We start from the raw sequence: 24,837 nt of genomic DNA, 5'->3' as shown, positions 1-24,837 counted from the left end.
GGGGCCACACAAGGGCAAGAGGTATGGCAGGGACCCTGGCTTGAAGGTAATGAGAAGTACATACACCAAGGAAGGTTTCAGCATCTCCTGGTCCCTCCCCTTGGGTGATTCACTCTGGCTGGCCCTTCTTCTAGGGCCAGCTCTCCCAAGGACAAGGTCTCCTATGGAGCACTGACTGGAGCTCAGGAGGTCCCTGAGGACCCGAAGGGATCATCATCCTGCTGGCCTTAGATGACCACAAGAACCTCCTAACTGGTGGCCCTCTAATTCCCTCCAGGCCGCACAGCATCAAGAGGGATCTTTGCAGGACACAGGAGATCATGTTACCTGATGGTTCCACTGCTTCCCACGGGTCTCAGGATAGAGCCCGACAACAAAACCCTTATCTTGACACTCAAGCCCCAACGCTCTGGTCCCTGCCTCTCTCATCTTACCTACCTTGCCGCACCCCCCCCACTGGCCCCCACCAAACTTCTGGCTCCTAGCAGTTCCTTGGAACATGCCATTCTTCCTCCTCCTACCTCTGAGCCTCACATGCTGTTCCTTCTGTTCCCTGCTGTCTCTCTTCCTCCAGCTAAGTCTACCCTTCAGTTCTCAGCCTGAGCGTCCCTCCTGCAGGGAAGCCCTCACTGAACTGGATCTCCGTTTATGATAATCAGTTCATTGGTGACAGTTTGTCTCACTTCTATTTCCCCCACTGGCCTCTAGAAGAGCAGGGAGCACGTCTGCCTCTGTTCTCACTTGTACACTCCACACCTAGTGCAATGCCTGCCACGCAGCAGCTGCTCAAGAAACTACCTGCAGAAGGAATAAACCATTACTCCTCAGTACTTAGAGACTTCAGTCTTAAATGTTACTAAGTTTTTACTCCTGGTCTTGGATGATGTCCTTAGGTCCTATCTAAAGACCTAAGAGCTTGCAGCTGTGTCAGAGACAAAGCCACCGCCGAGGCCCATGCTATTGAGCCCCAGGGCTCAGTTTCCCGGAGGCAGACACTGCCGCTCCGATGGTGGGCACCAGGGAAGGTAGGCGAGCCTGCTAATCCAGGTGAGCTTGGGCACTCCAGCTCCCACGGCTATGCCCCAACCTCTGCCAATCCTGTCTCCCTTCCGCCCGCCAGTCGTGATGACCGTGACCCCACCTTTGGGTGTGCGGTGTATGTAGGCCATGCTGCCATCTTCCAGCTGTACAGGTTGTCCATCCTCAAAGGAGAGAGGTTCTGTAAGGAGAGCAATGTTTGCCTTTCTCTGGAGCTCGATACCATCCCACCCCTCCCTCAATGGGAGCTGCCTGGCCTCCATGAGGCTGGGGTATCTTGGGGTGCGCTCACCTTTCTGCACCGTCACTTGGTGAATGTATGCGGTGGTCCCGTCCTCGAGCTGGATCACTTGCCCTTCAAGCAGCTTCTCTCCTGTGCAGGTGGAAACAGAGAGGCGCAGGTCAGGCCCTGAAGAGGGACGGGGGACACCCGCCTGCTTCTCGAAGAGGCCTGTCTGAGGCATGTCTAAGCACAGGCGACATGCCCTATTTCCCCTGCTCCTTGCTTCCCTGGGCCTGGGGCTCAGCAGTACTCGGGGTGAAGACATCCCACCACGAGGAACCCCACAGCAGAGTCCCTTCCTCTACTCAGGGAGGAGCAACTTCATCATTCCACCCATGCCCGCTGAAGTGGGGACTTCAGCCTAACGATAAGCTGCCAAGAATGATCTAAATAGAGAACAAAGAATGCCCTGAAACCTGGAAAGACCTCAGTGGGTCAAAATTCAGCACTCAGACTAACAAATCCAAGTACCTTCCTTGTCTCCCGCTGTGCAGTATGCCAGAACTAGAGCTTGTAATAAGGCAACATAGCGTAGTGGTTAAAAGCAAGCGGCTCTGGAACTGTCCAGGCATCCTGGGTTTGAATTTCAGCTCTCCTCCTTACTAGCTGTGTGTTCTCAGACAGTTTATTAACCTCCCTGGGCCTCAGTTTCCTCCTCTTAAAAAGAGGATTAAAAACTGTGTCTTTGTCACTGGGTTGCTGTGAGGGTTAAATAAATTAATGAATATAAAACAATGCCAGGAGCCTGGGTGGTCAGCCCTCAATAAGCCTTGGCTTTTTTTTTTTAAGATTTACTTATTTATTGGGGCGCCTGGGTGGCTCAGTCATTAAGCATCTGCCTTCGGCTCAGGGCGTGATCCTGGCTTTCTGGGATCGAGCCCCACATCAGGCTCCTCCGCTGGGAGCCTGTTTCTTCCTCTCCCACTCCCCCTGCTTGTGTTCCCTCTCTCACCGGCTGTCTCTCTCTGTCAAATAAATAAATAAAATCTTAAAAAAAAAAAAGATTTACTTATTTATTTGAGAGAAAGCGAGCGGCAGGGAGGGGCAGAGAGAGAGGGAGAGAGAGAAACTTTAGCAGACTTCCTCACTGAGCGCAGAGCCCAACTCAGGGCTTGATCCCACGACCCTGCGATCACAACCTGAGCCAAAACCAAGAGTAGGATGCCTAACGGACTGTGCCACCCAGGCACCCCAAGCTTTAGCTTTTATCATCATAAACCCGCTCTGCATTTTGGAAGAAACAAAATAAAGCGACAGGGAGCTAATGTGAACGCAACTGCTGTGCTACTGCTTGTCCGCTAGGCCTTCTTCCACTGCCACTGTGGGGAATGTCTCCTCCATTCATCTCTGACATTATCATTTCAATTTTCTAATTAAAAGATGACTCACTTAAGGCAACGAGCAAGCAGTATAAAACGTAACAAGACTCCAGAGTTCCTGGGATATTACCTTTCCTTTGCCTCAGATCCTTACTGGGAAGCATTTTTTTCTTAAAGATTTCATTCATTCGCTTATTTATTTTTAGACATGGTGACGGTAGAGGGGGGGCTTACTGGGAAGCACTTATAAGAGCAACAGGCTCTTTGGCTTAGAATTAGGATTAGGGGCTCCTGGGTGGCTCAGTCAGTTAGGCGTCTGCCTTCAGCTCAGATCATGATCCCAGTGTCCCGGGATTGGGCCCCGTGTCGGGCTCTCTGCTCAGTGGGAGCCTGCTTCTCCATCTCCCTCTGCTGCTCCCCCTGCTTGTTCTCTGTCAAATAAATAAATAAATAAATAAATAAATAAATTTTTTAAAAATGTAGAATTAGGATTAGACAGGGATGCCTGGGTGGCTCAGTCGGTGAAGTATCTGCCTTCGGCTCAGGTCATGATCCCAGGGTCCTAAGATCAAGTCCTGCAGCGGGCTGCCTGCTCAGTGAGGAGCCTGCTTCTCCCTCTGCCTGCTGCTCCGCCTGCTTGTGCTTTCTCACTCTTGCAAATAAATAAAGTAAAAAAAAATCTTTATAGAATTAGGATTAGACAGGCCTCTCCTCATGTCCAGTGAGTTTCCCAGGGGATATGGGGGAAAGGAGTGAGAAAGGTAAGAAGGAAGAGGGAAGAGTTCGTGACAAGTGGTTTGCTGACTCCTTTCTTCACAAGTTTCAGGTTTAGGAATTTGAGCTCTTATGTGGGGAAAAGACCAGGCAACTGCTTCTGGCCTAACTCTGCTATGTCCCCCTCAGAAGAATCCGCAAAGTTGCCTCCACACCGAGTCTTCTCAGGTCAATAACCCACAATTCTACAACTGAGCCGAAGACAGGCGAGGTAGAGACAAAGGTAAGAAGTAGGAGAAAGGCAGTAAGAAGAGGGAGTGGGACCCCCTCACCTCTTCCTGCATTTAATGCCTTATCTGTCATGGCCAGGGCGCCACACTTGGGGTTCTGAGAGCCGTAGAGATTCTGCTAGCACAGTGGCGACTGCTTGGAGGCACAAGACCAAAGGTTGAAAAGAGTTACTTGACAAAAGATGTCAACCTAGAATCACCTCTCACACCAGAGACGCCAACGCAGAGGGCCAGGTGGGGACGACAGCTGACTGACATGGCCCTCATGTCCCATTATGGGGAGGTAGCCCTATGTTCCCGTTTGCCCCGAACAGTCTCAGTGAATTTTTATTCACAACACACTCTTCCACTCTCAAAAGTGTTGGGCTTGAATAACACGTTTCATGCTTACCCTGATGACAGACAAATCTCATCAACTTTTAGGCCGCCTGCTGCCTGAGCTGGGCCCAGAGAGAGCTGGCTGCTGACAACGATGACAGTGCCCTGGTCAAGAGCTTCGGAGGAGCTCACTGGGGGAGTGTGGTCCTGGTTCCTGAAGGCTGGCTCTCCCCTCAGCAGTATGAAATTGGTTGTGCATAGTCTGTGTGCGCACATGCGACAGCGCCGTGGAGGAGCCAGAGAACAGCCAGAGAACAGCGACAAGATAAATGGGGAGGTGTGGGAGGCAAGGAGACCCACACATTAAAGGCGAAGACATAAGAAAAGAGGGTGGCTTTCTCAGGCCAAGCGTGGCCACTTGCTTTTTATTCATTCACTCGACCATTCATTCACAGCAGAAGACCAAGGCACGGAGAATAACTAGGTCCGGGGAGCAGACACAGCCATTTCCATGCTTCCTAAGTTCTTCGGTCTCATTCCGCTGCAACTGCAGCAGAGGGGCAAGACCTGTGTTGGGAAGTCTGCAAACAGAAAGTTTCAGGCTCCAAAAGTATTCCAGAGAAGTTCCGCTCTCAAGCAGACGAAGCCAACCAGACCCACCCAGCATAGACAGCTCTTGACAAAAAAACCTTTCCAGAAGGCAAACCCCCCGCCAATGCTGTCATATGGAAAGAGCTTACTAATGAGATTAAGGGGCCTCTTTGTCGTCATCAGGAAGCAGACAATTTAAAATAAAATCAACAAACAATTTCTCTTGGGAACTGAAATATACTTTCACAGTGTGTTGAAATGAAGGCAGGCAATGTTGCAATGACAGCGCCTTCACGAGGACGGTGGTGCTCACAGGGTCCAGAAGAGGCAAAATAAAGAGCAGGAGCGAGGCGATGGCTGCCCAGTGCTGTCCGAGGAGGACAGGCAGGCCATCTGGCACGCCTGCGAATGCTGGTGAGGAAGGAGGCTGTCACAGCGGTGAGTGTCCCTGGCCCGAAGGCCCTGTCCTTCAGTGACGCTCAGTTCTGACTCCACACCCACCTTGAATTTAAGTTTCTTGAGAATCGAATTTCAGGTGAATCCAAATTTCAGATAAACAGCAAATTCTTTTTCAGTACTTAGTATTATTATTTTACTATTTTAATTTCATTTTTTTAAAGATTTTATTTATTTATTTAAGAGAGAAAGAGAGAGGGCACACGAGCACGGGCAGAGGGGGAGGGAGAAGCAGACTCCTCGCTGAGCAGAGAGCCCGATGTGGGGCTCAATCCCAGGACCCCAGGATCATGACCTGAGCCAAGGCCAACACTTAGCAGACTGAGTCACCCAGGCACCCCATTATTTTACTATTTTTAGTGCTTCCTCCCATGTTTATACATATCTAGCTGATGCAGTATTTGGGACATACTTGCACTGCAAAATTATTCATTGTTTATCTGCAATTCAGTTTTTTTTCCCAATTCAAATTTAACTATATAACTTGTATTTTTATTCCTGGCAACCTTAGTGGGGCCTAAGCCACGAGATCTATGCTTGGTGTTCCCCTCTGTACATGGCTTAACTTACTTGAAAGTTTCTAGAAAGCACTGAGAAACTGCACAGGGAATTATCTGAAAAGCAGGAAGTCATATAACCAGCACAGTGTTCATTCATTTCCAGAAATATTTATGACCTACTTACCACATGTAAGGAATTCTGCCTTTCAGAGGTCTTGGTTCCTCTAGCTGGGCTAGTCTGATTTTCTAGGCTGGCCTCAATGGCATTTTCTTTTAAAGAGTTCCCTTTTTGTCAATGACTCACGAAATTCTCATGCCGAGTAAGCTATGGCATGCAAGTGGGAGGGCACGGTGGTAGTGAGACTCAGAAGGGGACAGTTGTCTCCAGAGGCTGGGGGACAGGGTGAGAATCTGGGGTATCTGGAAACACTCACCTTTGACAGCTTGCTGGATATAGGCTGTCGTCCCATCACTGAGGGTCACCGTTTGCAGCCCCAAGCTCTCCATGGCAAACTGCTACTCGTACACTCAGACATGAAGTTGGCTTCTGGCCAGCACCAACAGCCACGGCTAAGGTCAGAGATTTCCTTCTGGGTCACAAGTCTGAGAAAATGGACAGTGTCACATTATGAGTTACATAGCTTCCTCCTGCTACAAGGACACATAAGGAAAGAGTGAATGAGGCCAGCCAAGAAGAAAAAGAGATGAATTCTTCAAAATATAGAACTATGTTGGCTTTTGTGAAGAAGGTTCAAAATATAAAATATTGAAGAATGCTAAAAGTTGAGCGTACAACAGAAGCACACCAGCCAAGCTGACTGTAAAGTAAGATTCACTGATCAAAACCCACTTTTAAACTCACTCTCCTGGCGTGCCTGGGTGGCTCAGTCAGTTAAGTGTTTGCCTTCAGCTCAGATCGTGATCCCTGAGTCCTGGGATCGAGCCCTGCTGAGCAGCGAGCCACTTCTCCTTCTTCCTCTGCCCCTCCCCCTGCTCCTGCTTGCTCGCTCTCTCTCTCGAATAAATAAATAAAATCTTTAAACTCACTCTCCTTAAGAGGAAGCCCCCTTAAAGGCAGGCTGCCAGCCCCAATGCTGCTGGTTCTGCACACATCGCATCTCTACACATTCTGACAGCTCTCCTGTGCTTGGATCCATCCAACCACTGGCCTTGTTGACCAATGTCAGTGAACATCCCCCAGGCCTCACAAACAGAATGAGTCCCCAACAGAACTCCTGATGTGCTCCCCAGAACTGTTCCTCTTTCAGTATCCCCTACCCCTGGGCTGGCATTTCCAGTCACCCAGAATCAGTGGGGTCATCCTTGATCCTCCTTTTCCCTCAAAAGTCTCGATACACCACTATCTGACACCATACACAAAAATTAACTCAAAAGGGATTAAAGACTTGAATGTAAGACCTGAAACCATAAAACTTCTAGAAGAAAACATAGGTGGTAAGTTCCCTGACATGGTCTTGGTTACAATTTTTTGGACTCGACCCAAAAAGCAAAGGAAACAAAAACAAAAATAAACAAGTGGGACTACATCAAACTAAAAAAGCTCCTGCATGGCGAAGGAAACCATTAATAAAATGAAAAGGCAACCTATAGAAAGGGAGAAAATATCTGCAAATCATGTATCTGGTAGGGTGTTAATATCCAAAGATATGAAGAACTCATACAACTTGACAGCAAAACCCCCAAACAATTCAATTAAAAACCAGGTAGAGGATCTGAATCGACATTTTCCAAAGAAGACATCCAAATGGCCAACAGGTACATGAAAAGATGCTCAACATCCCTAATCACCAGAGAAATGCAAATCAAAGCCACAATGAGATACCACCTGTTGGAATGGCTAGTATCAAAAAGATGCAAAACAGCAAGTGTTGGGGAGGATGTGGAGAAAAGGGAACCCTTGTGCACTGTTGGCAGGAATGGAAATTGGTGTAAATTGGAAAACAGGATGGAGGTTCCTCAAAAAATAAATAAAACTACCATATGATCTAGCAGTTCCACTTCTGGTTATTTGTCCAAAGAAAATAAAAACACTGACTTGAGGAAAAAAAATAGACACATTCAGCATTATTTACAATAGCTGAGACATGGAAACAGTGTCCATGGATGGACGAATGGATAAAGGAACTGTAGTGCATACATACAAGGGGATATTATTTAGCCATAAAAGAAGGAAATCTTGCCATCTGTGACATGGATGGACCTAGACAGTATTATGCTAAGCAAAATAAGTGAAAGACAAATACTATATGGTCTCACTCATGAATGTATATTGAATATAAAACACCCAAAAAACACTCAAACTCATAGATGCACAGAACAGATTGATGGTTGCCAGAGGCAGGGGTCAGGGGTCAGCAAAATGGATCAAGAGAGTCAAAAGCTACAAACTTCCAGTTATAAAATAAGTAAGTCATGGGGATATAATGTACAGCATGGTGACTATAGTTAATAATACTGAACTGCATATCTGGCAGTTGCTAAGAGAATAAATCTTAAAAGTTCTCAACACAAGAAAACAATCTGTAATTACGTATGGTGATGGATATTAACTAAACTAACTGGGGTGATCATTTCGCAATGCATACAGATATTAAGTCATTATGTTGTATCTCTAAAACTTAAATACAATGTTGTACGTCAATGATACCTCAATTAAAAGCAATTTTAAAAAACTTAAGAAGTCTATGTACCTACTTTGGGTGAGTATCACCTTTCACATCTTAACTACTGTAAAAGCCTCCTTAACGCATGTCCTCAAATCAACTCTTGCCTGATTCCTAGGCATTCTGTAATATTGTGTCAGAGTGACTTTAAAAGAAAGTACGGGGCACCTGGGTGGCTCAGTGAGTTAAGCATCTGCTTTCTGCTCGGGTTGTGATCCTGGGGTCCTGGGATCAGCCAGAGGTCAGGTTCCCTGCTCAGCAGGGAGTCTGCTTCTCCCTCTCCCTCTGCCTGACCCCTCCCCCGTTCATGCTCTCTCTTAAATAAAATCTTTGGGGAAAAAAAAGTACAAACCTAAATCCACTACTTCCTTGATCAAAACTCTTCAAAAGCTTTCTATGGCCCTTGGGCTCCACCTTGCAGGCAAGGCTGGGAGCCGTTACAAATCCCTGCTGCCCTTGGCGCTACCTCTCCCTAGCATGCACTCGCCTGGAGTCACCTACTTCAGTACTTATCACTGCCTCTTTCACATTTGTTGCCCACACAGGACTTTGGGCTCCAGCCTGGTTTCTGGTTCATGGTGGGCTCTCTGCAAATCCTTGTGGAGTGACTCACCGGGTCCTGTGTGCAAGGAGGGGGGTGCTGAAGCATCCTGCTGGTAGGACTTCCTTTGCATTGGCGGTTGGCCTACTTGAGCCAGAGCCCATAGTAGTGAAGCCTTGTTCTAGGTTTAGCGGTTAAGATTCTCACTGCCACCCGTCCACAGAATTCTCCTGGATTTGGGATCTGGACTGCCTACTTGGTACTCACTATCTGCCAACTGATCTTCTCAATCAGTGCCGCCCAAACGGTTTTCCTGTCAGGGCACCCAGAGAGAAGGCTGTTTGTACATAGCAGATGCTGCTGCTTGAAGCCAGAAGCGACCAGCTGGGGCTCTGGCAGCCCCAAGGGCTGAGTCGGTCAATATCTTTACATAACTACAGCCCACTTGTGACACACTGGTTGGGACGTTCTACTTTAGACTTGCCATCCCTACTAGGATTATTCATTCATTCTGCCCATAAACATTTACTGAATGGGCTAAGATCCTACTAGCAGTAATAGGGAACAGTGCTGTAAAGCAGACCGTGTACTAGGCATTTTATGCATAGTAACTCATTTAATGCTCATGAGGCTATTAATCAATTAAATACTGTTATTATCCTCATCTTATAGTTGAGGGAATTGAAGCCTGAGACACTAAGTAACTTGGCTCAAGTTTGCACAGCTAATAAGTGGGAGAGGAGGATTTTGAATCCAGGCCATCTGGCTCCAGAGTACGCTCTTAAATACTTTACTGTGCGGCCTAGTACAGAGGTTTTTAGCTAAAGCCACCTGAAAACACTACTTTGATGTGCAAGCTTGTGCATTTTTCAGAAAAGAAGGGAGTTTAAGACTGTTATGAGAGTCTTACAGGGATTAAAGGCAAACCATTGGTCTAGATGGGAATTCTGGCATCTGACCCGTCTTACCTGGTCTGCTAGGATCCTGGCAGTGACCCCAACCTTGCCCAGAGCCCTGATAACCACAGGCTCTGGGCCTGGCCTCTCTTCGTCTGCTCCATGACTTTCAGTCTTAAGCAGGGGGAGAAATTCTTTTGGTAACATGTTTTTTGTTAACAGGATTGTCAGTATAAGGACACACATGAGACCTAGGTCTGAAAACAAAGCAGGTGATAGGTTTAAACGGGCTTACAAAATGGCCTCAAATCTTTATGGCTGGCTCCTCTGGCTGCTGTGGCAACAGTTGGTTTAATTTAGCACAACTGTTACTCTATTGGGACTTTTTGAGGAAAATCTGTGGCACGGTTAACAACACAGGTTCTGGAGTGAGACAGCCTGGGATCTAACCCAGGCTCTACCTCTTTGCAGCTGTGTACCCTTGGGCAAGTAACTGAACCTCTCTGAGCTTCAGATGCCACTTGTAAAAAAAAAAAAATGGGGCTAATAATAGCACCTTCATCACAGGGTGCTGTAAGGATTAAATAAGGTCACATATGTCAGCATGTAGCGCAGTGCTGGCACAGAAGTACCCTAGAAAAACTGGCTCTGAGGAGGAGGGGATGAAGAGGAACGTAAAGGGAAGTGCTTTTGAAGCAACGGGCATTTCTAAAGGTGGATAAGTAGTGGAAACAGCCCTGGCCTAGAAGTCTGAAGAAATGGCTTCTATTGCTCAATTCTAGCTCCTGTGACTGCCTCCTAAGCTGTAAGGTGAAGTGCTGCCCCAGATGAACCTAAAATCCTTTCCACTGCTCGTGCTAATTCTATTTGCCACAGAGACACTGTTCAAAGCACTGTACCTATATTAACTGTTTTAATCTTAAAAATAACCCTATGAAGAAATAGGTACACTATCCCCACTTTATGGATGAGGTGACTGAGGCTTAGAGGTAGAGTCATTTATTCCAAGGTCCCACAGCTAGGAAGTGTGGAAGCCAGTATTCCAAGCCAGGCTGGCCGGCCCGGGGCCATACCTCTCAGTATCATAGCCGGTGCATGTCTTCCTTCTGCTAATCCAGTGTGACCCAAGACACCTGACTATTGATTGTTTAACTTCAGTGTCAGCCACCATAACTTAAACCCAGTCCTCCTGGACCCGACCACAATGGAAAGAGGGAAAGAGCTGGTAGCCACATTTTCCAAAATAACACTTCTTAGACTCAAAGAAAACAAATCTCCACTCCTTTACGTGTTCTCATGTCCAGGCTAAATATTCAATTTTCCTCCCTAAGCCCATAATATAAACCTTTAAAACAGTCCACTCTGGCTCTCCAACCTTTTCTGATCTCTGGTGCTGCCTTCCAACAGAGCCTGACCTCGGGCGGGGAGACGGTGCTTCGTGGCTGCCAGGAGTGTACAAGTGTCTGATTGCCATTTTTCTCCCTTTCCTTTGTGAAACAATGCTCTCCTCGGAATCCTTCTGTGCTGGTACTAAACTAACAACAGCAATACTGGCAGAGCCAGAGAGAGGCTTGTCACTGCCATAGGACGGCTGTGACTGCACATTTCCTGCCTGCACTTGACATTTCAGATTCATAACTCCTGTGGCCTTCTGAGCAAGGACAGAGGGGGAGCAGGGGCAGCTGCTCTGTTTTCTCCTTGTAGGGTATGAGGTTTGTCAGCTCCCCAGTGACCTAAGCAGGGTGTAAGGGAGAGACAGACTGGGGATTGTGGGTTGGGGAGGGGAGAGAAGAGCCATGGCAATGGGTAGGGATGAATTAGGGAGTACTCCAGACTCTTCCAGAATTTGCAGCCAGCTTCTGTTTGTTGCATTTTAAAATGAACTTAACCTATTGTTGGCTCTGATGCAGGAAAGAGCCGTATTGCTTCATAATATATAAATGTTTCCTAATGTAAAAACGTAAATTATAATTTATTGGGGAGAGATAACATTTAGAAAAGCTTTTTAGATACTTCAGATCTTTAGGTCTTTCTATGAAACAAGATGTGCTTCCTCAAAGCAGAAAATTAAGGGCCACGAAAGATGGGAAACTAAATGGCAACCATATATTTGTGTTTCTGCACTTTGGCACAGTTCGGATCTCATCTGACCCATACCCAAGCTAGGCTGCCTTGACTAAAGGCACCTGTTCACTCTTCCATCATTTTCTGCCAACCCGAACTCCTCGGACATTTGGAACAAGGCTTTCTGTGCTCTGCTTCAGCCAGCGCAGAGGATAACTGTATTTAAAAGCCCCCCACCCCCGGCCAAAAAAAAGAAAGAAAAGAAAAAAAGAAAAAAACCAGAACATTTACTTGGAAAGAGAAGAATGTTCAACTTTGGGGGGGGGCATGGAAGACTTAATTTTCACTCAGAAAATTCCTCATTTGGAAATAAACAAAACTTCTCAGAGAGGACAAAGTGACACTAGGTTGGGAGAGACAGAGGCTGAGAGAGTCAAGTGGCAAACAAATGCGAACCAGATTTGGAAGAGCTGTAGTAAAATGATTCAGTATTTGTTATTATAGAAAAAGACTTCAATGCACACACAAAACACCTAGCGAAACAGGCTTGGTTCTGTGGGTTTCCAAACACTAAAGAGAAAACAGGAAATTAGTAACAGAAACTTGCATTAACATAACACATATTTAAAACATCAGCTAAACATCTCTTTGCAAAAGGCACACTGATTTTAAAAGCCCAAATCACTTTTTAGTATGGTTCCTATTTGGCTACTATAGATTTATAGATTTGAATTAGTCACAGAAAAGAGAGTAATTAGGCAAAGTGGATTATTTTTAATTCCGAAGGGCAATGAAAATGCAGACCCCTTTAGTGCAGAACAGAATTCATTTAAACTAAAACAGGTAACTTTAAAAACCTAATTTTCAGTCCTAATTTAAGGTGAATTTTAACACCTAAGTTTATAAACCCTGAACACTGAATCATGGCTGAGTTTCAAACCCACCTTCAGTCCATGAAAAGAAAAGTCCACAATAAAGTCATTCTAGAAGGTAATCCTAAGGGCGTGCTTTATACGAATATGCAAATTAATACAGATACTATCAAGTTACATCTGACTTGTTTCTGGAATTCAACTTGGGGTCACTGATGGCTTGTGAAGGGCTATTTTTTTTTTTTAAGGTTTTATTTATTTGTCAGAGATAAAGAGAGTGAGAGTGAGAGACAGAGAGAGAGAGAGCACACAAGCAGGGGGAGCAGCAGGCAGAGGGAGAAGCAGGATCCCCACTGAGCCAAGAGACTGATGCGGGACTCTATCCCAGGATCCTGGAATCATGACCTGAGACAAAGGCTTAACCAACTGAGCCACCCAGGTGTGCTTTTTTTTTTTTTAAAGATTTTATTTATTTGACAGAGAGAGTGCGGGCACACAAGCAGGGGGAGAGGCAGGCAGAGGGAGGGAGAAGTAGTCTCCCCACTGAGCAGAAATCCCAGGACCCTGGGATCATGACCTGAGCTGGATGCAGACACTTAACTGACTGAGCCACCCAGGTGCCCAGGGAAGAGCTATTTAAAAATGAAACATGCCATCAGCCAGGAGGAGGGACTGGATCATCATAGTTACTTAAGAGCATCATGTTATTTAAAAACATCACCCCGGGACTAAAAGGTTAAATTTATTCCATCAGTTGCTCAAAATGGAACAATATCCAAATCTCAACTAGGAAGAAAAAGCAGTTTTCTCTTTTGAAGCAAAAGAAAATCAAGTCAAAAGAAGAGTTAGTTTTTTTTTAAAAATCAGTATTAAAGGAAAATATTAAAGAAAATATAAGACAGGATATTAAAAATACATGCAACTTAAATATACACTTAAAATGGATAAGATGGTGAATTTTATGGCATGTGTATTTTACCACAATAAAAAAAATTAGGTGGGAAAAAAAACCCCACACACGACACATACAAACTTCCAAGAACAGTATCAAATTCCCACTGGACAAATAAGGCTACAGTATGAATTCATGCAAGGAAAAACAATAATAGTAAATAAATAATACAAAAAAGGTTTACCCTCATTGGTAATTAAAGTACAAGAAAGAATAATCATGGTGGTATTATACTTATCCCATTACCATAAATCAAAGTAAAAGTATTAACATCCAACAGACAATGAGATACCACTAGACACCTATCACAATAGACCAAATTCAAAACAATGATAACACTAATGATGGCAAGGATGTGGAGGAACAGGAACTTTCATTCGTGGCTGGTGGGGATGAAATGGTACTGCAGAAGGCAGTTTGGCAGTTTCTTACAGAATTTAACAGTCTTACCAAAGGATCCAGCGTTCCTACTCCTAAATGGGTTGAAAACTTACGTCCACAGAAAACCTGCACATGGCTGTTTACAGCAGCTTTATTCATAATTGCCAAAAGCTGGAAGTAACTAAGATGTCCTTCAATAAACAGTGGTACATCCAGACAACAGAATATTTTTCGGTGATAAAAAAGAAATGAGCTATTAAATCATGAAAAGACATGGAGGAAACTTACATGCATTTTGCTAAGTGAAAGAAGCCAATCTGAAAAGGCTACACGCAGTATGGTTCCACCTATATGACTTCTGGAAAAGGCAAAACTATATAGAGACAGGAATAATATCAGTGGTTGCCAAGGGTGTGGGGGGGTGGGAGAGGATGGATGCGCAGATGGAGCGCAGGACATTTTTAGGTCAGTGAACGGTTCTGTAATGGTGGACATACACCTGACATTATGTATTTGTCAAAACCCATAGAATATACAGCACAAAGAGTGAACCACAATGCAAACTATGAACTTTAGTTAATACAAATGCATCAATATTAGTTCATCAATTGTAGCAAATACACCACACCAACGCAAGATGTTACTAATGGGGAAAACTGGGAACTGGGGGGGGGGTTATATGGGAACTCTGCATTTTCATTTCTTTTTAATTACTTTAAAAAAGATTTTATTTATTTATTTGTCAGAGAGAGAGAGAGAGAACACAAGCAGGGGGAGTGGCAGGCAGAAGGAGAAGCAGACTCCCTGCTGAGCAAGGAGCTGGATGCAGGACTCTATCCCAGGACCCTGGGATTATGTCCTGGGATCATGTCCTGAGATGAAGGCAGATGCCTAACCAACTGAACCACCCAGGCATCCCTCTTTTTTTTTTTTTTTTAAGATTTTATTTATTTTATTTGAAAGGGAGAAAATGAGTGAGAAAAATGAGTGAGAGCACGAGCCGGGGGAGGGGCAGAGGGAGAGGGAGAAGCATACTCCCCACTGATTAATGCGGGGCTTGATCCCAGGACCCCAGGATTATGACCTGAGCTGAAGGCAGACGCTTAACCAACTAAGCCACCCAGGTGCCCCGGGAATTCTCTGCATTTTCTACGGAATTTTTCTATAAACCTAAAAATGCTCAAAGAAATAAAGTCTGTTAATAATTTAAAAAATATATATATATGTGTGTGTGTGTGTGTGTGTGAGTGTGTGTGTGTGTGTATCTCCAACCAACAATGTTGGCAAAGCCAGGAGGCAGGCACAAATGGGCCTTGCAGACAGTGCTAGAGACTGCTTCAGGCTCTCCAGAGGACAAACCATCAATGCTTAACCCCACCAGGGAAGGCTCAGGATCTGAGATCTAAGAACCTCATCTTCATAATTCATTCCACAAAAGCAATGCACAGAAAACAGCACTACTTGCACAGGATGCTTGTTTAAGCCTTTTGGACAAGAACCATGAAGACCATATGGATTAATGGAGGAAAGTGAACAAAGGAACACTAAGTGAAACAAGACATAAGGTTGCACACTCTTCCAGTTTCAACTTGCAGACACCTTAACTCCAAGTGAGGCGAGAGCAAAAGAGGCCAAAAAGAAACGAGCAGGTGTACTAAAAGGAAGGGGTATAACCTTTAAAAAAGATAAAGTCGCTGAAATGAAAGAAACCAGCATGGAGCTGAGAGGCACTTCTCCACTGGATATGAAACGCATTTGCTTGGTTGCCAGCTCCTCCCTCTTGGGTCTCCCTTTATTCCCCCTCAGCCCTCCCATCACTAGCTGCACCTCGTCCCTGCCAAGTCCTGCAGAAAAAGACATCTATTTCTCCTTTAATTCATGCCAGTCTAAGGACTGAGGTAGGGAACTCCTTCCTCTAGGCTTTTCCTTTCTTCTAACCACCAGAGGTCCGGCGACTATTTTTTTAAATGCTGTATTCCTCAAACTGGGCTGTGCTGTGCTTTGTATGTCTTGAAGAATAGAGTGTCAAGGTGGGGTCCCATCATTGAGTATGCTATGTTGATCTGTAGGTGATCTGTATATATTTTTTTAAGATTTTATTTATTTATCTGATGGAGAGCAAGAGAGTACAAGCAGGAGGAGCAGCAGAAGGAGAGGAAGAAGAAGGCTCCCTGCTGAGCAGGGAGCCTGATGTAGGGCTCGATCCCTGATTTGAAGGCAGACGCTTACCCGACTGAGCCACCCAGATGCCCCAGTGATCTGTTTATTTTTAACTCAGAGCAATGTCTACGAGGCTGTGGGGGAAACCCGCAGAGTCTTCCACTGCTGGGGGAGTATACATTGGTATGACCTCTGTGTAGGGCAATTTGGCAGTATTGATCAAAAGTACAAATGTACCTATCATCTGACCCAGCAATTTCATGTCTAGCCTGCAGGAAGACATATGTGTGTGGAAAGCGGCACCAGTCTAAGGTTAGTCATGGCACCCCTGTACATAGTAATAGCAAAAACATGAGAAGCAGCATAAATATCTATCAATATGGAACTTCTACACAATGCAGACATCGGTAAAAGGGGAAGGTCCTTACATACTGACATGCAAAGATCCCCAAAACATATTAAGTAAAAAAAAAAAAAAAAAAAAAAAAAAAAGAGAAGGTATAAAACAGTGCCTTCGGTATGCTGCCACCGGCATACAAAAATCTGTGGCAAGATGGTCAGGAAATGACTAACTAGGGTTGCTTGCAGAAGGGTAACCAAGTGACTGGGGAATAGCAACGCAAGGTTGACTTTTCACTGAACTTAGGCCTCGTGAATGTATTATCTATGTTAAAGGAACAAATACAAATACATGAATAAAAGAAGAAAGTCTGAAAGCATGTCTTGCACTCCTTTTGTTGGCTTCAAGAGTATCTGATCCTCTATTCATGAGGCTTGGCTAGTTCAGCGCTGACAGCCCAGACTTGAGGTTATAGGTTTGTAGCAAAACCATATCTGAGACCTTCGCTTCACAACTCATGGATCACATGGAAAGGTGACGAAGCTGAGTGTGAGGCAACAGCGAATGTCCACAGGACCCGAGACCATGCTGGCTCTAGCACATGTGGCCCCGGCCTGGTCACAAGGGGGGGTCCGGCCGAAGTCGTGGCTGAGCGGGGGCTGCCTTTCTCCCTGTTTCTGTGGCCTCAAACAGGACGCCCTAAGTTGAGAGGATGATATTCTCAGACAGAGAGAACTCTCTCAGGGACACCCTCCACATCTAAGCCTCAGGTTGGTTCTGCAATCTCACGGAGCCCCCATTTCCTTGGGTCTTACCGTAACTCTATGGGTGTCATGCTTTATCAACTATCCCATGGCAGCGGGACTTCCAATAATGCAGTGAGAAACAGTACCAAGGTAGCAAGTTATATCTGGGCATCTCAGAGATGAACCATTTACTGAGGGCAAGCTCAGGGCGAACGTTGACCTTCTGGCTGGTGACAGTATAATGTGCTGTGAGGCTTTGAACATCACATCCAACAGCCCAGATCTTTTTGATTCTAGGCTCTAAGTGAGGAGCTTAAATAGGCCCTGCGCTTCTTACCAGCAAAACAGAGACAACTGCATAGGATCCAGGAGATCCTCACATCGACACCCACTTCTCTACCTTGACTGAGAGCTGCCAGGCCAAGGGGCATCTAACGTTTTGTCAGTAGCTTAAGGCCATCGGTTAAAGACAAAGGCTTTAGCTGAACTTGGATTTTAGTTCAGCGGTTTTGTTTCACTCACCAGGACAAAATTTCTCCACTCTGTTAAATGAAATTTGATGATTACATATTCACCCTAAAAAAATTTTGTGGGTGACCTGTCAGTGAAGATGGGCTGTATCCTGTACTCTTCTTTAGCTGATCAGAGACTCTCCCTACAATATAAACACTGACATCTAAATGACACAAGGATAAACACGGCACAGCGATTGTGCTTCCAGATGCAGTGACAGGATTACTCTGCCACGGTATGTGTCCTCCTTAAATTGGGACTCTTCTGGGGGAAAAAACCACACTCCCACTTTCTGTTATACTGCTTGTGACTTACGTTTCAGGACAGCATGCGTTTTGGCGTAATCGGCACCTAACAAAGAATGTGTCCCTAGACACTAAATGAGTAATACCAGTAGACCACATAGCTTACTGAGCTCTTTAGCTCAAATCTGAATCCTAAATCAGCTCCACTTACTGTGAATGAGCTCTAATGGAGACTCCTGAGGCCAGATTTGAAACCATCTACAGAACTAGGAGCTCCTGAAGAGAAGATCCTAGCAGAGGGGTAGATGTTGAGTGAAAGAATGAAGGAGGGAAGAAACGGAGTCCCACTGCCCCAGCTCTTCCTCAGCCCCAGCTAGGAGGACCATGTTCCCTCACTTGGGATATCATCTTGCCTCATCTCCGACATCTACATTCACTTTTCTCCCAGACCCAGGTCAAGCACAGGCTTTCCCTGGCTAATGTCACAGCCGACCACCAGACTCTGGCCTGCCTCCTCTGCACGTAGCAGCGAAGCTGCCCCGGGGAGCTAGTCTGTGGGGTTCCACGAGGGCACAGATGCATCTTCCCTGTCACTGTATCCTCTGTGTCCAGCACTCACTGGATGTTACCTCAGCGAAGGAAGGAATATGACCACCAACACTGCTACCTGGTGTAGGGCTCAGCAGTTTTCAAAATGCTCTCAGATATACAGATAGGTTATCTTGTTGACTCCGAGCACTAATTCACTGACTCTCACAATGGGTGTGGGCTGAGAAGAGAGCTCGTTTTCAGTCTACTGCAGTCATTTTGCAGATGAAGATTTGGAGGCCACAGCTGGGGGACGGAATTCCAAAGGCTCACGCAGCTAGCGGGAGGCAAGCCGGGCCTCACACCTGAACTGCCAGTGTTCTTCCACTGTACTGCCCTGTCTCTTGCTCAGGAATAGTGTTCTTTCAGCTCTCAGGTGAGCAAAAATTTCCGTATGTCTAACAGACTTGTCTATCCAGCTGCTTATGCAACATCTCCATGTCCCCAAACACCTGAAACTTGACACATTCGCAAGTGAACTCCTCATCCATCCCTTCTCACACCCTGCCCCCTCCTCCAGGCTCCCCCATTTCAGTAAATGGTAACTCCATCCTTCAGTTGCTCAGGCCGAAAATGAGGGGCCATCCTCAACTTCTCTATTTCTTTCGCATGCCATATCCAATCCATTGGCAGAATCTGCTGCCTCCTCTTTCAAAATATAACCAGAATCCAACCACTTCTCACTCTTCCACTGCTTTAACTTTGGGTTCAAGCCATCGGCTTCCCTTGCCTAGACTCTTACTGTAGCCTCCTAACCGGCTTCCCTCCTTCCACTCTTGCCTTCTACAGGTTATTCTCACCAAAGTAGCCAGAATGATCCTGAATGTCAGATCATGCCACTTATCTGCTTAGAACCCTTCAATGGCTCCTCTCCCATGCTGCACAATAAAATCCTGACATGACCTGCCACCAACCCATTCCCACCCCCACATCTCCTGCTCTGTCTCCCCTGTCTTACTCTACGGCAGCCAGACCAGCTGGCGTCTTCATGTTCCTCGAATATAGACTATACGAGGCATACTCCTGCTCTGGGAACTTGCTGTTCTCTCTGACCGGAATACATTTCCCCCAGATATGTGCTTGACTCACTGCTTAACTTCTTACAGGTTTTTGCTCAAATGTTACCCTTTCAATGAGAACTTCCGTAACCACCCTATTTAAAATTTAACACCCTGACTCCTGGTACTCTCTCCCTTCTCTGCTTAATTTTCTCAACATAAGATTTTACTTGTTTATTTGTTTATTGTATGTCTCTCCCCAACAGGTGAGCTCCTTAAGTCCTGAAACTTTGTCTTACTTGTTGCTCTTTTTTTTTTTTAAAGACTTTATTTATTTATTTGACAGAGAGAGAGACAGCCAGTGAGAGAGGGAACACAAGCAGGCGGAGTGGGAGAGGAAGAAGCAGGCTCCCAGCAGAGAAGCTCGATGCGGGGCTCGATCCCAGAACGCCGGGATCACGCCCTGAGCTGAAGGCAGTCGCTTAATGACTGAGCCACCCAGGCACCCCCTTACTTGCTGTTCTAACTCCAGGTACTGAAAAGTACCTGGTCTCTAGCAGACAGCAAACATTCGTGGAGTGAATGAATGAATGAGTGAATGAATGAACATCCATATCTTTAAGATCACCCAGTAATCTGAAGGCCTTTGGCCAGAAGGGGAAGACTCTAGTTGGGATCTGGTCTCTCCTTCACCTCCCACCCCTCACACTGCCTCACCTTCTCAGGTTTAGGGCAATAGGTGCTTACTGCCAGCATGTTACAATTTCTGGGCCACTGGTACAAAATTTTTGCATTTACTATCCTGCTATCTCACAAACAGAAGAGGGCAGGGATAGGTTAGATTAAATATACTACTTAACCTAGATAATAGTACTGACTCAGTAACATTTGTGTTGAGGTGTTTTCCAAGGAACATTGCTAAGTTTATACTTGTTCACCTAGCTTTTTTTTTTCACTTCTATTATGGATTTCAAACATACCCCAAACTAGAAAGAATAGTGTAACATGTCCCACGAACCTATACTCAACTTCCACAACTGCCAACATTTTGCCAATTTCATTTCCCCTATTCCCTGGTTGTCTTCACAACCCCCAGTAAATATTTCACCAGGCTGTTTTCTTGAGAACTGGTCTGTATATAACAGACCCTGGCCTTGTTACCAGTGTGTTCTAGCCACTAGGGCAACCAATCCCTCTAGTCTTACCAGATATACAGTAAAAAACCAGCACTCACGCCCATTCCCCCAGCCGACCAATGACTGAAAAAGGAAGTGTCTGAATTCCAGACTGTTTAAATCAAGGGACTTGCCCATTACTCCTCTGCAGGGATTTGGGGATGGGGGGTTGTTGTGGCTACAAAAAGAACACAGACATGAGCTGTTTTTACTTGTTTCTACCTGATGCAGAATTTGAGTGAGTTCATTCAATTCAGTCAGTATTTACGGACTACCTCATAATGTAAGGGACCAGATTAAGATGACAGAAGACAAAGGAAACCCAGCCTCTGTTCTCAAGGAGATCACTATGCGTCTGGGGAGTGGGTGAAAAGTACACAAATAACTAAGATCCATGGCAGACTATGTCCTGTGTCCTAAGAAAGATCAAGCAAGCCTAAGGCAAAAGCTTCTTTCAAAAATCAATTTGTAGACCCCAGGGTTTACCCCTTCCTTAACTCTAGGTTTGTCCTCTGCTGTTACTTATTGCTATACAGCCAACAAGAACATTATAGGGGACCTGGCAATTTGGTGACTCACAGAAGAGACCTGGGGATGTGGATCTTTAATGTCACATTTTGCTATTCACCATCCAGTGTTCCGGTGGGAGGGAACTGGAAAATCCTCCCAAAGCTTGGAAAACAACTGGGCTAATTCAATGCCGGCAGAAGCTAACACCCAAAGCATTCTACCCTGAGGGCATAGACGCAAGCCGCTTCAGAAACTGAGGAGGATCATGGGAGTGTGTCAAGGAGACAAGCCTAGATCAATTCAGGATTTCCAAGATCTCTCTCCTTGCCACCTAAAGGACGGTGATCTTGGTGATCTATGATCAGAAGTTCCTAGAGAAGAGTGTGGTTCTTTGGACAAACCGAAGAGGCCAATGAGGTTTGGCTAAACAGTGCTGTGTATGAAGGTAGGAGAGCTGAGAGTGGCAGGGTCATTCATGGGGCCCTGGAGTTAGATGCACAGAAGAGTGGGAAAAAAGGAGCAGCGGTGGGATGAGAGGAACATTTGCATCATAACTGATGTTACCAAAATTGGTGAGGAGAGGATGGCTGGGAGAAAAATATGAGGAAGGATAGGAAAAGGCACTGTGAGAAGGGGCAGGGATCCAGGGAGAGGGGAAAGGAGGAAGACAATTCGGTTTGAAAAGGAGTTCACTGATGACAAGGAGGAGGATGCCATGAGATCCGGGAATGTGGGAGGCAGGAACTTTTAGGATACTGTGCAGAATGTGAAGAGGAGGGACCTTAGAACGGGAGGGTGTACAGGTTATGAAAGATGGGTTCATGATGGGATGGAAGGGCCTCATTTCACTGAAGCTGGGGGAAGGAAGTCACTAGATAAAGGGCTAATTAGATGAAGGCTCTGGGTAACAGGACTTGGCAGAGGTTGGTAGAAGGGAGGCAGCTAGAACACTGAGAAGAGACTGAAAATAGGAAATCATATGAGGAAAGACTACTGGGCTAGAGGGTTTTAGAGTATCTGAATTCCTGGTGGGGAAGGGACTTAACAGGATGAGTGGGTCTGGGGTCAAGTGCCAGTGAAGTGGCAGTCCCCTTAGGGTGAGTGAGAGAGTGGAGTGAGGGCTGTATGAGGATGTGTGAACAAAAGATGAAGAGAGGTATTAAGGTGCAGGGGTCTCAGGGCACATGGAAAGTGGGTGGAAAGGGGTGGAAAGTCATGAATAATGAATGGGTTGAGGAAGTCACTAAGCCATGGGGCAAAGGGTAACAGAAACCTTGGGGGTCATGGAATAAGCTGATATTGGGCTTAGGAATCATTAGAAAATAAGGAACAGGGAGCTCAGGGTGACCTAGAAAACGCCAGGTTTGGGGGCAAGAGGTAGTGGAGCAAGTGGGTTTTGAAGACTGTGGGCTCAAATACTCGCTCTGCTACTTATCTGTTTCAGGTTCTTTATTTATTTGAAACAAACCGAACCAACAGAAACGGGAAATGGTGGTGGATATAGTAATAATCACCTCTTGGGGTTGTTGAAAGGTAAATTTAATTTATACATATAAAGCATGGCACACAGTAGGTGCTCAGCCAGTCATAATTAAAGAAGGATGAGGTAAAGAATCAGAGAAGGAGGAGGCCACAGCAGAGATAAGAGAATGGGGATTCCCAGAGCTCAGGGGTAGAAAAGTTATGTACTGCATGGGCCCTGTCTCCTCTGTTGAAACCCTAGCACCCAGGACAAAGTAAGACCCATAGGAGGCTCTCAGCTTGTAGTTAACGGTTCCCATGGGCCAGGCATGATGCCTGGTGCTTTGTATGCACCATCTCAGGCAAGATTATTACCCTCCCTTAGCAGAGGTGGAGGCTGAGGGTTCAGAGAGGCTAAATGGTAATGCCTGAGGTGCCACAGCTGAAGAGCCAGAGTCAGACCAGAACTGAGGTCTTTTATCGCATCAATGCCCCTAGCTGAAGCACTCTGCGATCCTGCCGTGCAAACATGTTAACTGATGGGGCCTGATCGAGGGAAATGGGTATGGACTATTAAGAGTGTAGGGGGTCACAGAGTGAGGGAATAAGGTTCATGAAGCAACTGGACCCTGAGGTGAGGTTACAAGAGTAAACTTCTAGGGAGGGTACAAAAATGACTGCAAACAAATATTATCTTGACTGAGAACTGCAGAATTTCACAGCTGGAAGGAAACTCTGAAATCACTTAACCCAGCCTTATCACAATACAGATGACAAGCTGAGGCCCAATGAGGAAGGGACCTGTCCCAGGTTTCCAAAGCACAATGGTGGCAAAGCCGGGACTTGAGTCTGGGGTCACAAACTCCATCTAGAATTCTTTGATGCCTCCAACTAGTACCACTACTTCATATTCATCTCTACATCTTCCTGGGCACCAACATGGTGCCAGGGCACTTGTAAGTCATGTGCTGATTGACACTGAGGGTGCAGAGAGGGATGTCGGTGGGGGTGATTTTAGGATGAAGGGGGAGCATGGAATGAGGATCATGAGGTTACAGGGCAAAGAACGGATTGTTAGATATTGAGGGTTACGTAGAAGATGACTGGGTGGGAAACTATTGGAGTAGGGCTTTAGAGTTACCAGGAAAGGTTTGAAGGGAGCCACCAAGTTTGTGGGTGAACACAGGGTAGAACCGTGGGAGTTACCGGACCAATGGGGTCATTGAGAAGGTTGGGGGGTCACCTAGGAGGGGCTTGAGGGTCTCGGGTCTTGAGTCACTGGATTAGAACTGAGGGAGTCACTGGGCTGTTGGGTGCCTGGGCAGAGGTGGGGAAATTCCTGGGTTGACAGTCAATGAATAAGAATTGAGAATTACCTGGCGGGATTTTAGGGTCAGTGGGTGGGGTGTAGGGTCACAGAGGTGGAGGCGGGCGTGGGGTTTGGGAGCCGGGGTGGGGTTTAGAAGTCCTGGGGGAGGAGTCGCAGGGCGGAAAGAAGGGGCAGGGATGGGGGCCTGGGTCCCGGGTGGGGGAGGGGTCAGGTCGCCGTCTAGCCGCCCGGACGCTGGGCTAGGGCCGGAGGAGGGTGGGCACGCCGGGCTCGGGACCTTCCCGGGGCCCTGCGCCCGCCCGTCCTCCCACCTGGGCACGGTGGACCCACTCTTCCCGCAGCCACCAACCTGACAGCCCCCGAGGGCGACTCCGCCGACAGACCGCCATGCACCGGGCCCCGCCACCAGCGCCGGCCCCGCAACCCGCCTGCGCCATAGCCCGCCCGCCCGCGCGCAGCTTGCCTCGCGCGATATCCAGGTTCCAGGGCCGCCGCACTTTCCTCTCCTCGCGGCGCGCCTCTACCGGGCCCCGGAACCCGTATAGAAAATACAGGGCACGCTCCACCCCGCACCCCCCGGCGCCGCGGCAGCCGTTCCTACTTATCCAGGTTCCCGGGACCCTGGAGCCCCGGCGGCCGGGCCCTGAACCGTGCCCCTCAGAGCCCCGCCCCGCCCCCCGGCCGTGTGACGCACGGCCCGCGAGGCCCAGCGCCCGGGGAGGGCGTGATGACGTCAGGACGCCTCGGTCAGGGCCTGGGCGCGGCTGGCGAGCCGGGTCGTCGCTATAGCAGTGGGGAGCCGCCACCTGTCCCTCCGAGGGACTCGGTCCACCTGAGGTCTGAGTAGGCAGCGGGGAGGAGCCCAAGGCCCC

The 24,837-nt window shown here is 46.8% G+C and overlaps 1 protein-coding gene across 5 annotated transcripts in view; it reads right to left on the bottom strand.

Moving 5' to 3' along the window:
- The window catches only part of ZNF76 (zinc finger protein 76), a 33,441-nt gene extending 8,798 nt beyond the window's left edge, over positions 1-24,643 (bottom strand). For 4 of the 5 annotated variants that reach the window (XM_034660587.1, XM_034660589.1, XM_034660591.1 and 1 more), the window contains exons 1-4: positions 24,315-24,643; positions 5,944-6,112; positions 1,331-1,411; positions 1,142-1,219 (exon numbers count right to left, since the gene is read on the bottom strand). In XM_034660587.1, the coding sequence (XP_034516478.1) occupies positions 1,142-1,219; positions 1,331-1,411; positions 5,944-6,016 (232 nt within the window). In that variant the 5' untranslated portion in view covers positions 6,017-6,112; positions 24,315-24,643. The remainder of the gene's footprint in view (positions 1-1,141; positions 1,220-1,330; positions 1,412-5,943; positions 6,113-24,314) is intronic. The other variant, XM_034660588.1, reaches the window with a different exon arrangement.
- Between the last annotated feature and the right edge of the window lie 194 nt (positions 24,644-24,837).

The sequence above is a fragment of the Ailuropoda melanoleuca genome, chromosome 5 (assembly GCF_002007445.2).
Source record: "Ailuropoda melanoleuca isolate Jingjing chromosome 5, ASM200744v2, whole genome shotgun sequence".
In the NCBI taxonomy this organism is placed as follows: domain Eukaryota; kingdom Metazoa; phylum Chordata; class Mammalia; order Carnivora; family Ursidae; genus Ailuropoda; species Ailuropoda melanoleuca.
Note: the sequence above shows the minus strand (reverse complement) of the source record. Positions and strands in the feature narration are given on the sequence as shown.